General features: G+C 37.9%; 1 protein-coding gene across 1 annotated transcript in view; it reads left to right on the top strand.

Moving 5' to 3' along the window:
- The window catches only part of LEF1 (lymphoid enhancer binding factor 1), a 121590-nt gene that overhangs the window by 63800 nt on the left and 41932 nt on the right, over window positions 1-15858 (top strand). Inside the window, exons 8-9 of the mRNA XM_018554474.1 lie at window positions 11990-12122; window positions 15732-15822. Of these exons, the coding sequence (XP_018409976.1) occupies window positions 11990-12122; window positions 15732-15822 (224 nt within the window). The remainder of the gene's footprint in view (window positions 1-11989; window positions 12123-15731; window positions 15823-15858) is intronic.

The following is a 15858-nucleotide window of genomic DNA, read 5'->3' as shown; positions in this document are numbered from 1 at the left end:
TTAGACTTAGAAATAACCTAAGGGAAGATCCTAATAAAGGCATTTGATGGTTAGGTGTGAGAATCCAGCATATTGTTGCCACTTACTAGAGACAGAAAATATCTTACAAATTTGACCCTTTTTCTTCTGTGTATATAGTGATATGATGTTATATAGAGCTTATGTAGAAAAGTGTCTGTTAATTCTGGCTGATGATTGGACAGATTTGGGGATCCAATAAATGAATGCTCCCAACCATACAGAACCTGACGCTTGTAAACACGCTTGTAAACACTGAGCTCAAAACTGGGGCAGACAGAATCTAGAGCAGTTGCCCATGGCAACCTATCAGCATCCACCTTTCATTTTCAAACAACTGAACAAACTGAAGAGAGAAGCTGGTATGTTGCCACAGGCAACCGCTCCAGATTCTGTCTGCTACAGTTTTAATACCCCCCCCTCCCCCCCTGAGAGCGGTATGAACATCTTTTGTGTCAGGCCATGTAGGAGTTACTGCCCAGGCAATAATGACTACTGGCTTGCTTTCAAAGTCACCTTCCCAGCATGCTTGAAAATGTCGGCAGTCTTTTAGTGTTCTATTACAGGCTGGTTCACCACATGGTTACCAAATGGTAAAATTGACAGACCTACCACTCAGGGGTGGACAACTCTGGGCCTCCAGCTGTGCTTTAACTACAACTCCCAACACGCCTATGCACCTGGGGGTCATGCCTGTACCTGTCTGTCTTGCAATGCCTCATGGGACTAGTAGTTCTACAACAGCTGGAGGGCTGGAGTTGCCCACCCCTGACCTAGACCCTGCAGGCAGACACTGCACCACGGCAGACGGACTTGTAATGTCAATGGCACACAAGTGCAGTGACAATCTTTTAGATTGTAAGCCTTCAGTGGCAGGGCTCTCCTTACCATCTTGTCTTGAATCGTATTGTGATTATAATGTCTTCCTTATAGTGTAATTAATATCTTCCTTATAGCGATCCTGTATTATAATAATAATCACCACACTTGTAGCCCATTGACACTTCCTCCCGTCCATCTTGCAGCAGGAGCCAGAGCACTGCATCTGTGATCTACTAATCACAGTTACAATCCGTTACTGGCTCCTATGCAAAATATAATCAATGCACATTTTTTCTTTTATGAAGAAGTTTGCATTTATTATATTTATGCGAAATGTGGAATTCCCTTTAATCCTGCTCGGGAAAAGTTGATTGGCTGGAATAGATTTTTTCATGGTCACTATAGTTTCTCCCTAACAAAACAAAATTGTTCTGGGCAGCTTTATATTACATGGCCATGTTTTAGTACCACTCCAAATTTTGTTTAGCAAATACACACTGGCCAGAAATAAATCATATAATTGCTTTAATTTAATATAATGAATCACATGCTGTGATGCATTGATGTGCAAGTCGGAGCTTCATGTGCAAAGTTACGTAATACTTATGAAAACCCATTTGAACATTTGTGTTTCTCATCTGAGTAACACACTCACTGACAAAGGCATCAGTCATCCATCTTACTGACTAATCTACACAGCAGTTAGCATAGCAAAACGTTGAAATCCTGTGTGTCCAGCGGCCTGGCTGTGCAGTGGAAGTGAGAAGATGTTTGTGGGATGGGAGTTACGAGATTCTCTATTCATGTAACAAAAGTATCTGTAGAGCAGAAATGCCTGACCTTTCCCAGGCCTTTGATCATACTGGCAAGCGGCAAGATAATAAACAGGGGGTGAAGAAAAAGGAAGTTTGGAAAAGCCTTATGTCTTCAAGCTTATAGGTTGATTTCCACATTCTCAGCACTGCACAGCAAGAAGGAAGCATGGTATCCTGTTGCTAAAGGCAACATCTCCAGTTTGCCTTATCCAAGTTTATGTTATAAATAAGCACCAATTATTTTTTATTTAGAAATGTGGTTTAGCCAGTATCAAGTAATGCTTATATTCATGCTATTTTCCATACTGATGGCTGTGAAGCAAAATGTTATGGTTGCCATTGTGGCAAAACGTATAGTGATTCCAACTCACTGAGGAGTGTTCATAGGGCACTGAACCCGCCTCCAAAAAGATACCACATTAACAAGCTTGTAAGATGCAGCTCCCTTGTAAGCACACTAAACCACTAAACTTTTTGTTTAGGTCTGTGGCCAACAGCATAACCCCTATTGAGAATCTCTATTCTATAATTATTAAAATTTGGCATTAGGGACAAAGAAAAGTAGCTGAATTACCTGTATCAACATTTGTAGAGGGTACAACTGTGTATTTCATATGAGGTTTTTGTTGTCAAAGGAAAGTACATAATAAAAATAATCTCTTAAAGTGACACTAAACTCAGCAGCTAAATCTTAAAAATGAATTCAAGTATCTTAACTATTAACAAAAATGTAGCTATACTCAAGTATCCTATTAACAAAAATGTAGTTTATTTGTGTATCACTATAAATTCTTAAATCATCTCTGAATTGGTGCTGACACTGTCCTTCCTTCTGAAGGGTGACTACTTTTGTTCTCCATGGTCCCTGTGTGTGTTGTAAAGTAGCCACCACTCCATTTTTGTTAATAGTCAAGATACTTGAATGTAAAAGATGTAAGATACATTTTTGTTAAAGTAGTATTAAGTTCTGGGTGTTTTATACCTTAATGCATTCTCTGCATTCTGGTAAAAAACACCCAGAACCTTTTTCTCCCCAAGTCCCCCCCACACTTACCTGTCAGCAATGCTCATCCCTGCTGCCGATCCTGAAGTGATCCTCTGTATCCTGTACTTCCTGGTTGCAGGGGGAGAATACTGATGGCAGAGGAGCCATAGGCTCCTTCTGCCATCAATCAAAGAGAGACACACACAGCCACTGTGGGCACGAGCACAAACGAGTGCCTCCATTAGCGGATGGAGGCACCCGTGCAGGGGGCGGGGGGAAGAATGCTGCAGGAACCCACTTACAAACGAGGAATTTAAAGATTTTAAATAAAAACAACAACAGCCTCAGGCAAAGGTGGGCATCCTTATAGCAAATATATTTTAAAAAAGGAAGGTTTAAAATCGCTTTAATAGTTAAGGTACTGGATGCATTTTTAAGATTTAACTCCTGAGTTTAGAGTCACTTTAAAACAAGGGTATCCATTTTGTATATGTTAAAAGCGCTACATCACATAATTTACCTTGAGTTATGAAAAGGCCATTCATAGTCTTGTTCAATAGGGCTTTCAATGTAAAAGTTGCTGTCTTCTAAACATAATTCTGTGGCAGTACAACAAACTAGTTTTGTTCTATTGGACAAGATGTGTTAAAAGCACACAAAAGAAGGGGGGGATAGTTATAAATCACCTAGTGATATACTGAATATTTAATAATCATCCAAGAGAATAGGGGTCATGGGGAGAAACACGAATGGTCTTTTGTCCCAATTAAACAAAAATTAGTAAGTGACATGGATGTCAAAGTTGAGGAGTCAAGGGCCCTCCCATAGATAATCAAACAATGGAGTATATTTGTATCAGTGGTCAGTACCCGCTGCTTGTATTCCCATAAGTATGCAACTGATGAATTAGCTTCCTTTGTCTGCCCTTCAAGTTTGACCTTTTTCTCCTGTAGCTGGGCATGCTAAATATAGGCCATTCATTCTTGTGCTAAAATGAAAGCTTTGGATTATTACATCCTGTGAGGTCATAACAATAAAAAGAAGGCAATAAGACCCCTGTCTTATTCATCTTCATGTTGTTCATACATTCATCAAGCTGGGCATGGCTGTCCTCGGGTCCTTAATAAATGCAGTAGAAGTAAAGCAATTTGCCAGTTGCTGCAAATTGTGAGATGGTAGTATACCCATTTACAGGAAATGAGAGACTCCACATAAACAAGGCAGGAACTGAAGTAAATCAGCACCCCCTGCCTTTCTACCCAGTGCTTTAAAGCAGACCTCTAGTTTTATTATTTTTCTTTTCAATGTTTTTGGCTTTAAAAAAAAGTTTTTTCAAACCTATTCACCCTCTCCAAAGCTCAAGTGTTGTCCTCCTCATCTTTCTTCGATCTAGCTGGTTGTCCCTCTTTCTGCAAGCCACAGTCAATGGATCGATATTCACATGATCTTTAAGTAGATGTGTCATGATTAGCTACAATCTTTTGATGGTAGGTGAACAGGAAGGCTGACAAGGAGGTGTTATTTCACTTTGGTTGGGTTTAAAATGCATATATGATATATACATGAGAATTGAATGATATGCCCCCATAAGCTATACAGTGTTGTTTCAGTCAGTCAAAAATCTTGGCAGTTGCACATACCTGTGCACTGTTAATAACATGATTTGGTGTAATTGCCATGTAATTAAATATTCATATATCACAGCAAGTTTAAAGTGACTTTGTGGTTATGATACAAGTGCTAAACAGGCAGAATATTTTAAAGTAGGCAACTAGAGGTACCTACATGCATACTTACACAAAACCCAAGCCACTGTGTTTGTTTGAGCCTGTTCCCATACATCTCCCATTTTAACTACTGGCCCGTAACTATGATGAATGGACTGGTGAATTATTAGGTGTGGAAGGCAGTGGAAGGTAGACTCAAGCGCTTAACCACCGCAGCGCAATATAAAGAGGCTCCAAGACCTCTCTAGAAGGTAAATGAGCATGTAAGCAGGCTCCATTAAGAGCCTGCTTTGAATATCTCCTGCACTTCCAATGTGATCACAGAGCCACAAAACAAATTTAAAAAAATATATATATGTTAAAACATTAAAAATATAGCATTTTTACAATATACATGAAATGTAGCCCTTTATGCCAGGACCTGTGTGGCTTTGCTAAAAATGTGAGCTTGCAGTTATGAACGCTGTAGGCATAATTAGAATCTTGACTAATATATCCTGAAACCAGGGAAATGTAAAATGAGCTAAACAATGTTATGGCTTCTTGGAGAACATATCTCCGTTGACGGTGTTTCAGATACAAAATGGCTTCCACATACAGGTTTAGGTAATCCGTGTTCTTTGTAACGCTATTCCAGAAGTCATCTTCCATTGATAGGAAACCTTTGAGAAATTAGAACAGAGGTCTTTCTCTTTATGTCGACGTTTCTCAATTCCCATCCAGTAACTGTTTTAAACTGACTCCCTCTCTCAAGTATTAACTGCAAGAAGAAATCCACAGAGGGAAAAGAATGGATTAATTATGGAGTATGTGGAAGAAGAACAAACATTTTGTTTTGAAGATGCTTATTCTCTTTGTCTTCTTTTAACCAAAGAGACTTTGTAAATAATCATGTTGTAAGGCCTTTGCTATGACCGTTATGCACTAGGGATTGCACTTCCAGAGCAATGCCTTGAAAACTAAAGAAACGCATAGGGGAAAACAGATGTGTTAATAAATCATAAACCATTTCTACTTTGCTTTATGCAACACATCAGAGATAGAGATGGAAGCTTGCAGCTATTTTTCTGCTGAAGGACAATAAGCTTGCTTCAGTAATTACTACTGTTTATGTATCAGAAACCTGCATAGCTGACAATAGGTCATGGGGCAGGCCTTTCTGGACCATGCCATTCAAGGGGCTTTAAGGATTATTTTGATAAAGGCAGCTTGGAGCATTGATTATCCACACCAGTATTGATTGTCCCCATGCTGTCATTGACTATTTGGAAGCACAGTATGGGTCTTTCAGTTATAAAAAAAAAAAAAAATAAGTTAGCTAATAAAAGCTGCTGTATTGCTAAAGTGATTTGTATACATAAACTCCAAGTTCTTTGTATAGGAGTAGGTAGGGGAAGGTGCGTAGAAGGGGCAACAGTATTCACCTGTATACCCTCAATCTTTCAAGATCTGTTTAGTGTGTCTCACAATGTTTGGCAAACACCCAAAAGACTTTTGTGTGAGTCCAACACAGGAGGTAACTAAACCTGGCTGTCAAGTCCAAGTCCCTTCACCCCAAAAACTGGGGGCCTTCATTAAGGAAGACACTTTCAGGGCTATTCACAAAAGGTTTGGAGAAGGCAGGAGAAGTGAACCATCTAGGACAACATAGCTGAACTGGAAAGTGAGCTGAATTGGAGAAGTTTTCTAAATCAGCTAAACTTCACCCTTTGTGTTTTGGTAGAAATATAACTTTTCACCCAAACTGCCCTCTATTAACACTGTTGTTTGACTCGAAAAAGCACTCATGGTCCCATAGCTATCACCACATCATACATTTGAACTGTCCCCATATTTAACTAGATTTAACCAGTGCAGAAATAACTGTGGTTATTGTATTAGCACCTGAATTGTGGCCAGATCTGAAAATCTGAATGTAAATCTTGCTACCGAAGCCTTGTTTAGATGTACATACAGTATATCTTCAAATCAATCTCCAAGCTAAATTCCAAACAGCTAAATACATAGATAGGATGCATATACTGAAGCTCTTTTATCTGTCGAAGAATTGTATCTCAGTCCATCCAGTCCTATACAGCTCTGCTACACATCACAGACCTGTCTGGTAGAACAAGAGACCTTGGGGTTGATTTACTAACCTTATAAACACACCACAAACATGTATACACCTCTGTAGTGTGTTCCCTCCCAGCATGATCTATGGGTGGAACCTAAACACCTTTGTAGTGTGTACACACCCAGCAGGTGTGTTGTGCAAAGCCCTGCATGAATTACAAGGTGATGTTGTGTAAATTAGCTCTATGTTGTGTTGCTTGCGTTGATGAATGCAGGAATGTAAATGCATGAGCTAACCATTTTTGTCTAAACTGTGAAGCAGCATTATATATGCATCATGTGCATGCTTTTTCCATATATGGCATTAGTGGAAATATGCTTTTAGAGACTTTTTGGTTGATAAATACGTTTTGCTGTGTGAAAATCACACGCACCTGGTGTGTGTGTGTGTGTGTGTTTAGGTTAGTAAATCACCCCCCTTGACTCTGTATGCTGCAGTAAATAACCCTTACAGAACTTTCTCCCCCCTCCCCACCAAGCCTGTGTTTGAACAGTGAAAGGAGAAGCAGCAGACTGATGAGGTCTTCTCTCTGTCACTCTGCTCTGTTCTCCCATCTGCTGCACATCTGACTGTCTGCTCCCTTCCTGAGTTTTGCTAAACAGGCGATTGCTAGAGGCTGATGCCAAGCCAAGTTTTGGTGCTTACACTATTTACATTTATATAATAAATTTAATGATGTATTAATGAGATGCATTAATTTGTGTCTATTTTGTCTGTCTGGAGCCAGATTAAAGAATGTGTTCCACTACTTGTAGAGCAAGAAGGTGGAAGTTATTGCAGGGCCTTACACACAGAAAGAAAACCCACCGTGTGTATATATTATATATATATATTAGTAAAGGTGCCTACAGACAATAAAGAATGCTTACTCAATATGACTGTTTATGGTTTCATCTGGGAATGTTTCTACATCTGTAGGCACTCCTGATACACAGTGACTGAGCCTTCTTGGGTGAGGAGTTGAACGCATTTGGATGGAAGTTTCCCAGCCAATCAACAGAGCACTCTTCACCCGCTCTGCAAAGACGATCCAACCACTGCATCCACTGCTTTGTGGTAACACAAAGGGCAGTGATTTTGTGATAATGACAACATTTTATAACAACTGGTCAGATTCCTCCTATCAGTTTAGAGTGGCCTGAGCAATGATACGTGCCTGCTGTTTAATAAGCTTTATGTTTTTAACTCTACACAGTGCTCTTTGGCTTGTAAAACTGGTTACAAAAACCCTATAGACTGCAGAACAAGTTGTTTGATGGAATTGTCATTGCTTGGCAGAGACCTACAAGCATTGTGCCATGTTTGGTGCACGTTTAGCTATGCGTTCCTGTTCTCCTTATACTTTTATGCCACTTCATTTAGCGTGATCAATTATGAATGCTGAAGTGATATAAACAAAGCTGTAATTTTTAATACAATGATGTAGGAGCATCATGTACGAGATAGCTTTCATGGGTTTCATCATAAATAAAAAGCGAAGGAAAGTATCATTCCTATGGTTGACTTAGCAACCAGATTCCAGTTATCATTTTATCAGTTGCAGTCAGACTAGTTGCTATATGCAACACTGGCAAACACTTTCCTCCGGTATTTGTACAAAAGGCCCCTTATATTTCACACTGAACTTCCACTTGTATGCAGAAAAATGACCATCTACAAAATATTTTTTACCTTTTCAGATGCATGCTGATGAGTAAGCAGCAGTGGAAAATCACTTTTTGTTTACACTTACCCCAAATCAGTTTTATACAATATGGTAACCTTAACAGGGATCATGAAAGACTCATTTCAAAGATGTTATTTTAAAATTGTGAACTCCTAAAATTCCAAGCTCGTTTCTTGGCAACAGATTCCCTTTACATTTTATAATAACATGCAAATGAATGTACTGGCAAAAATTAATTATTGCTTTTCAAGTCATTTTTATGACGGATCCAACGAAACCGACTTGTGATCGTAAGTGCTCAAAGCAGTGTTTCCTGCTGCTTTCAGATGAAATAAACAAGAATAATGCCAATAAACATTTTTTTTGTGAACTTTAAATCTCCTTTACATGACAATGTATGAAAAGGACAGGGAAGGGTCAAGCTGGATATTTTCTCAGCTGAACCAAACTCATGCATATTAGTGATTTATTATAATTCTTTTGTTATTTAGTGACAAAAAAGGAATCTAATGCTTGACACACCTACCGCCGCTGTGTTCACTTTCCACCCGGCAAAAAATATATAAGACAAGGCCACAGCTTAAATTAAAATCCTTAGGTTCTTATCTTCTTCCCACAGGAAAGCAAATCTGTGTTGAAAACCGTAAAATTAAGAGGAAAGCTAGGATGGCATAATTTAGAGAGAATTCATGGTGCTAGATTTTTTTGAGCTCTTTGACTGGAGGGATAGGCCAACCGTTAATAAGATACAGGAACACAACCTCTTATAGACTGTCAGAAAAAGGAAATAAAACCAAAATCCAGGATATTATTTTATATTTATTGTTGTCGCAAATAATTGTGTCACTTGAATATTGTTCTACATACAGTCAGATATTATGTTTGAACATTAATATGTATGTGTGTTTGTGTGTCTATGTGTACAGTAGTACATATTTTAAAGGGATCATTTTAGGAATTGATTGAATATTTTAACATTGTTTGCTGGCTTGTCTTTTTTGACAGTTAAGCCACACAAATGGGAGGGGCTTGTTCTATGGTAGTGTGAGTAAAGTTGACGGATAAGTACCTTTGCAGTTGTGTTTTTTAATCCTTTAAAAATAAAACCCTAATTCTATTAAAAAAAACCTATGTAACGGTTTGTTTGACTGTAATAACTGTATCTCTCCATGTTTATATGTTAATGCTAAATCTTATAATTTTTAGTATAGATCGGTAAAGAGTAAAATAAAGTATATATGTAAGGATATAGATCATGTGGTATAATGTACATATATTGTGGCTAGATGGAGGTTAATAAAATAAAATTGCAAAATACAATTTAAAATAACACATTTTTGTGTTCTTGCAGTGCCATGTGAATAATGATGATTTAAAAATGATAAAATATAATATAAACATAAAAAAGGCTGGTGTGGGAGGGAACGAAGGTTTGCCATATAGATCATTTATTAGTTTTAAATAATTATGCTTTTCTATGTTGCTGAATATTACTATGAACTGCAAGGCTAGTAACCATTTAAAACAGAGACCCAAACTATTCTGTAGATTTATTGTGTGATGGTCACTAAATAAAATACAGCTGTAAATGAATTTACGCTGCTAACTGATCTACCTAAATGTAGTCTTTCAACATGTATAAAGTTGTGTTTTGTAAGTAAAAGGTTTGCAAACAAAGGATCGCATTGACTAGGTCCCATGTTTTGGGTGACCTTCGGGTTAAGAACTTCTTCCATCATCGCTACATAAGAATGCCACTAGCTAAGTTATACATGGTGACACAAAAGCTCTAAGTGGCTTATTTGGCTGTATTCTTGCTAACCCCTAAACTGCCAAAGGGTCCAGCAAATGCTGATACCTGACACTAGAAAATTAAACGCCCTCATTGTGTTTTTTTTTGATGAATTGGGTGTTTGTGTCTATAACTATTGTGTGTGCAGTGCCAGCTGTGGAGATTAGCAGAGGAAGATGAATTTTATTGGGGCATTGAAAGAAGTTAGAGAGCAAAGCCACAGAAAGTGACCTCACTGTAAAAAAAAATGTGAACAAACCTAAGAAACAGCAAGAAAATAAGTGGTTAAAAACTTGCACCTATCAACTAACTTGTAATTACACTTTTTTAGATTTAATTTTATTTATTTGATTTTTTTTTTATCTCACTGTGAAAGGACAGTACATGTAATTGTCCCAAAGCTGAACTATATAGGCTGATTCACTAAAGAAGTTGAGAGTCTTTGCACAATACATTATGTAAAAAAGCTAATTCCTGTTTATTTATTCTGCACATTATTGGGTATTGTAAGCAAATACAGTTACAAGTTATTGAGTAAAGATTCTCAACTCTTTTTAGTAAATCAGCCACACTGTCTAGTGAGGACACTGAGAATCCATCCTAGTTTGGACACATAATCTACTGTCTAATTAGGACACTGAATCCTGTTTAGGACACCAAATCCACTGTCTAGTTAGGATGCTCTGAATCCACTGTCTAGTTAAGATTCTGAATCTTGTTTAGGATACTGTATCCGTCCTTACTAGGACACTGAATCCACTCTCTAGTTAGGACACAGAATCCTATTTAGGACACTGTATCCACCCTAACTAGGACACTGAATCCACTGTCTAAATAGGACACTGAATCCATCCTAGTTTGGACACTGAATCCACTTTCTAGTTAGGACACTGAATCCTGTTTAGGACACTGAATCCACTGTCTAGTTAGGACACTGAATCCTGTTTAGGACACTGAATCCACTGTCTAGTTAGGATGCTCTGAATCCACTGTCTAGTTAAGACACGGAATCCAGTTTAGGACACTGTATCCACTGTCTAAATAGGACAATGAACCCATCCTAGTTTGGACACTGAATCCACTATATCCAATATATGTGACAAATACAATCAATTTCACTCAACCAATGGGAACAGAATAGTCGGTATTTTAAAGCTTTGGAAACACTATATGGAAGGACCGCAGAATGGATTAGTAATCAATTTTTATTAAGTATTAACTGAATGAAAAGTAGTCATTAATTGTGGCCTGTTAGAATTAAAGATCGTGATATAGGTTGTCAAAGGTTAAATTCCATTCATGGGTCTACTACATGGAACCACTAAGCTGCCTCTCTTCTCTGCATTTGGTAGAATTATGAGTCTATTAATTGTTAGTCACCTGCAAAAGTCTATTTGATAAACCACTTCATATCACATCATACTAATTACCTTACATACATGTAGTATGTTTCTAAAGGGTGTCCTGTGCTGTATTTTATAAAGCAAGCTGGTTTTAGATGTTTGGCCATTTTACTTACGTGCTTTACTCACTTTTCTTTTAAAGTGTATGTAAATCCTAACAATGAACCTTAAACGAACCTTTGAATCCTAACAAATCCTAACAATGAACCTTTTTTTATTTTGTAATTTTTGGTCTATCAAATATTTCATTGAAAGTGTTTTGTTTTATCAAGGAGAGGGGAAGGTGTTCTGCATTCCTTTCATAGGGTGACAATGCAACGCCTCCATGGATACATTGCAGTCGGTGTGTGTGTTGTCACCCTAAGACAGGAAGTGTTTTGCTGACAGTATCTCCATGTGAAAATAAAGGAAAAAAACCTTAAAAAAAGAAAACTATTGCAGCTGCCACAATTAAGGACTAGTATTATATTATATTTGTGTTCTTGGGTATAGATATGGTTTAAAGTCCAGAAAATGGCTGGACCAACAGTGTGTTTTTTAAATTTCGACACTAAGCCTGACAAATGCAATGTGTTATAATTATTATTTAGTGTTTTTAATGTAAAAAAGGCTTACCTGCTTGTTATTTTGCTCTTATTGTTTCAGTCAAACAAGGTGCCAGTTGTGCAGCCATCACATGCAGTGCATCCCCTCACACCTCTCATCACATACAGTGACGAGCACTTTGCCCCAGGAGCTCACCCTTCACATATTCCGTCAGATGTCTGCTCAAAGCAAGGTATGAGTTACAGCTGTAATATAAGAAAATGCTGTCATGTATTATAGTAAAAGAAACAGTTATATTGTTTTTCTGCTGGATCCTCTCAGAAAATAGAAAATATCCCTTACATGTATAAGTCATAAGTGCACCATGGGTACTCCATAAAGGAGATTATCTAAGGTAAATTCAGTTCATGGTAAAAGGTTCCTCAGTATATTCATTATGGGCAGTCACCGTGCCATCACAATTGCAGCAACAGAAGCACCCAGATTAAAACTGTTTTTGGTTTTTTTTAATTCAACAGTAATTATTTTAGCTAAGAAAGTTTTGTATACATGTCCATTACCAAACATTATAGACAGAGTACAATACTCTCAATTAAATCTAGCAATAAAAGTGAGAAGCAAAACTTCAATACTGTTACCAAAAGAATGCCTTGGGGTGAGGACTTCTATGACAGCGAAGAGTAATTATGTGTTTTCCATTTATTTAAAGTGACACGAACACACTAATAATCACTTCAGATTGATGGTGTACATGACCTTCAGCTTTCATATGCTATAGATTTCTAGTGCTGTTGTTTCGCCTTACAGGTTACTTTCATCCTCCCGTTCTATAGGTGGTCATTCTTGTTCTAATCTAGTCCATTTAAGTCTTTGCTGTAGATTTACAGCTTTTATAGCTACCAGAACTGGGCCCATAAATAACTCAACACTCCTAACTTTTCCTTCAGATCATCTTATTTGGATAAAAGGATCACTTTGCACTACTCTATTAAAACACATGGTGGTAAATTATCATGTAATGGGTTTGATTAAAACAAGCGTGCTAGCTTTTGTCTTGTGTAAATCATTGAGGCTTGGAGCTAAGTAGGTCACTTACATTCATACAAGCATACCTATGTGTACAACAAAATCCCTTATTTGTATTCTTAGCAAATATTAAGGTATACTCTGATTTACAGACTGGGAAGTGTATTATTGTATGAGCATGATAGGAAAAGGCTGGTAGGTTAATTGGCTCCTGTCTAAAACTGGCCCTAGTATGATATTCTGCTGAGCACACCCAAAATGGCTACCTCACTGATCTAACAGTAGATAAAGCACTTTAAGTTAATACATTATTATTATTATTACTACTACTACTAATAATAATAATAATAAATAATAAAAGTGAAAAGATCCCTCTAAACTATTTTACTACCTTAGATGGAGCACCTAGAAAGAACTGTGCATTGACACCCTGGTCGCACTTCTAAAAATTCATCAGATAAGGAGTCACTTATTAAATAAGGATATTAGTATGTAAATAAATATTGGTAGGAAAAAATAGAAAGTGGAGTAACAATCAATACATTTAGGAACACCTCCATAAAATCATATTCCACATCTTATGGAGACTTTGGGTCTGAATGTTCTCTAAATTTAGGTGAAGGTGAAGCTATGTTTACTTCAATCAACCAATAATGCAATAGTAAATATGCTGTTTTTAAAAAAAATTTTAGTCATAAAGGATAAACACAAAAGACATGCCAGTTATAGAAATGAAGCGATCCAGGCACAGCCGGTACAGTAGCCAAAAGGGCTAACTAAGAATCAAGATAAATGCTAAAAACATAAGACCCTGACTAAGGCTACATCATAACTCCCCAATCAATATACAATAAACTACAACAACGAAGTGGAGTAGAAGGGGAGCTTGCTAAGGCACGTCTCAGGGTTCAGCCCATTTTTTCCCCTCAAAAGAAACAAAGACAAAAAAGGGGGAGGGGCACACATAAAAAAGAGGGGAGGAGGTAGAGGAGAAGGAGGACAATGAAAAAGAGGGAAGAGAAGACAGTGAAGGAGGACAGAAAGGAGAGAAAAGGAAGGAAGGAAGGAAGGAAGGAAGGAAGGAAGAAGGAAAAGAGTGGGGATAGGGGGAAGCAACCCAAGGAACCATATCCAGTGCCAGACCATCACATTAGGAAACAACGGAAAACAAATGAACAACGAAAGTCAGGGTTCTTGCTTGAGAAGATATCCTGGCTTTTTATTGTCCTTGCACATGATTGTGTATTTACTAACATTCACTTTGCCAAGTGGATAGCCTCTATTGCGTTAGTAAATCAGCCTCTCTGCCCCTGGGAAAAGAGGTCAGACTTCTACATCCCTGAAGTGCAGGTGCCAAGAGTTTGCCTTGGTTGGCTGAACAGAGCAAGGAACCAGAATCCTCTAGGCTGCTACCTCTCAGACAAAGCAACTGTTTTCCCTCCCATGAATGCTTTCTGTCCTACAAAATCAATTCTTACATTTTCCATAAAATGAATGGCAAAACAAATAAAAGAAAAAGAAACATACACTATATGTGCAAATTTAACACTAGACTGGAAATGAAGTGTGCAGGCCTAAGGTTTATTAGGCATATGGAGGACATCATAAATTGGAGGACTATCTTGCATTGCATATGACATTTGTATGATCAAGCAGGTAAGGGCCACCAAAGTCAACACAGTTTCCTTTATAATAAAATATGTAGTGAGGGGTATTTATCAAAACTGGAGCAGACATAATCTGGAGCAGCTTTGCATGGCAACCAATCAGCTTCTCTCTTTCACTTTCAAATCTTAATTGAACAAACTGAAGAGTGAAGCTGATTGGTTGCCATGGCCATCTGCTCCAGAGTCTGCTCCAGTTTTGAAAAATTCCCCCAAGTATGTATAGCCACTACCAAACCAGACAGACATTGACTGGGGAAATGAACAAGGTTTTGGTGGCAACTTATTAACTGTAGAACTTATTGGTTTCATAGTCTCTGTATACTGAAATATGATGCATAGCTCTTTGTGGGTTTTTTCTTTGTATCCTTTTTGTTCTGCAAAAAAAGTGCTACCAAGGCAAAACAGCTTGACCTTGCCGCCCAAAGCCGTTAGCTTGATGAGGAGCTTAGTAGAAAATGGAGTGACAGTTGGGAGCCAAGTGAATCATATCAAGAGTGAGCATTAGAAGCCTAAAAATGATTCATAATTAGTCAGTGATCCTCTGTGGTTCAAAATGGAGAGAAAAATTGTAACGCAACCTTTAGGGAATGTGTGTTAATGGATAGGCCCTAATATAATGTACCTAATCTACATTTGGAATATTAAGCCAAGTTTTTCGCAGCTGTCTGCTTTAAACGTTATTGTTGTTTTTTTTAACTTTCTTTAGAACAACAATGGTGACACCAAGCTAAAACATTACAGTGTAATAGAGCTGCTGGTTTTCTGGGAAACGCTGATCTCTTGTTTGGTGATGGGCCAGGGGTGCTAGTTGCGTTTTGAAGGGTTAAATCAAAATCACAAATTGCCTAAGCACCTTATAAATGTAAATTTCATGGTTATTGCATTATGCATGCTGTTCATGTATATTTTTTCTCATCCATCAAAAATAGAACAGAACTGGAGGACAGTGACTAATCCATTGAGTGCTGAGAAGGAATTAATGTCCTCCGGGGGTAGAATAGCAACACTTACCACTTTTTTTACACTGGATCCTAACATTATTTAGTGTACATTATTCTACAGTAAGGAAGTATACACTGTCCTTGCATCTGTCTGTATACACACAAGTGCACTTTGGGCCGATGTTTGATGATATATTTTGTTAACAGGCATGCACAGGCATCCTCAAGCACCTGACCTTCCTACCTTCTACCCGCTGTCTCCTGGAGGAGTGGGCCAGATGACACCACCTCTTGGCTGGTGAGTTTATTATAAGTGACTGAGATAGCTGCAGAT

The sequence above is a fragment of the Nanorana parkeri genome, unplaced genomic scaffold (genome assembly GCF_000935625.1).
Source record: "Nanorana parkeri isolate BGI_ZX_2015 unplaced genomic scaffold, ASM93562v1 scaffold161, whole genome shotgun sequence".
In the NCBI taxonomy this organism is placed as follows: domain Eukaryota; kingdom Metazoa; phylum Chordata; class Amphibia; order Anura; family Dicroglossidae; genus Nanorana; species Nanorana parkeri.
This window is presented reverse-complemented; position numbering and strand designations above follow the sequence as displayed.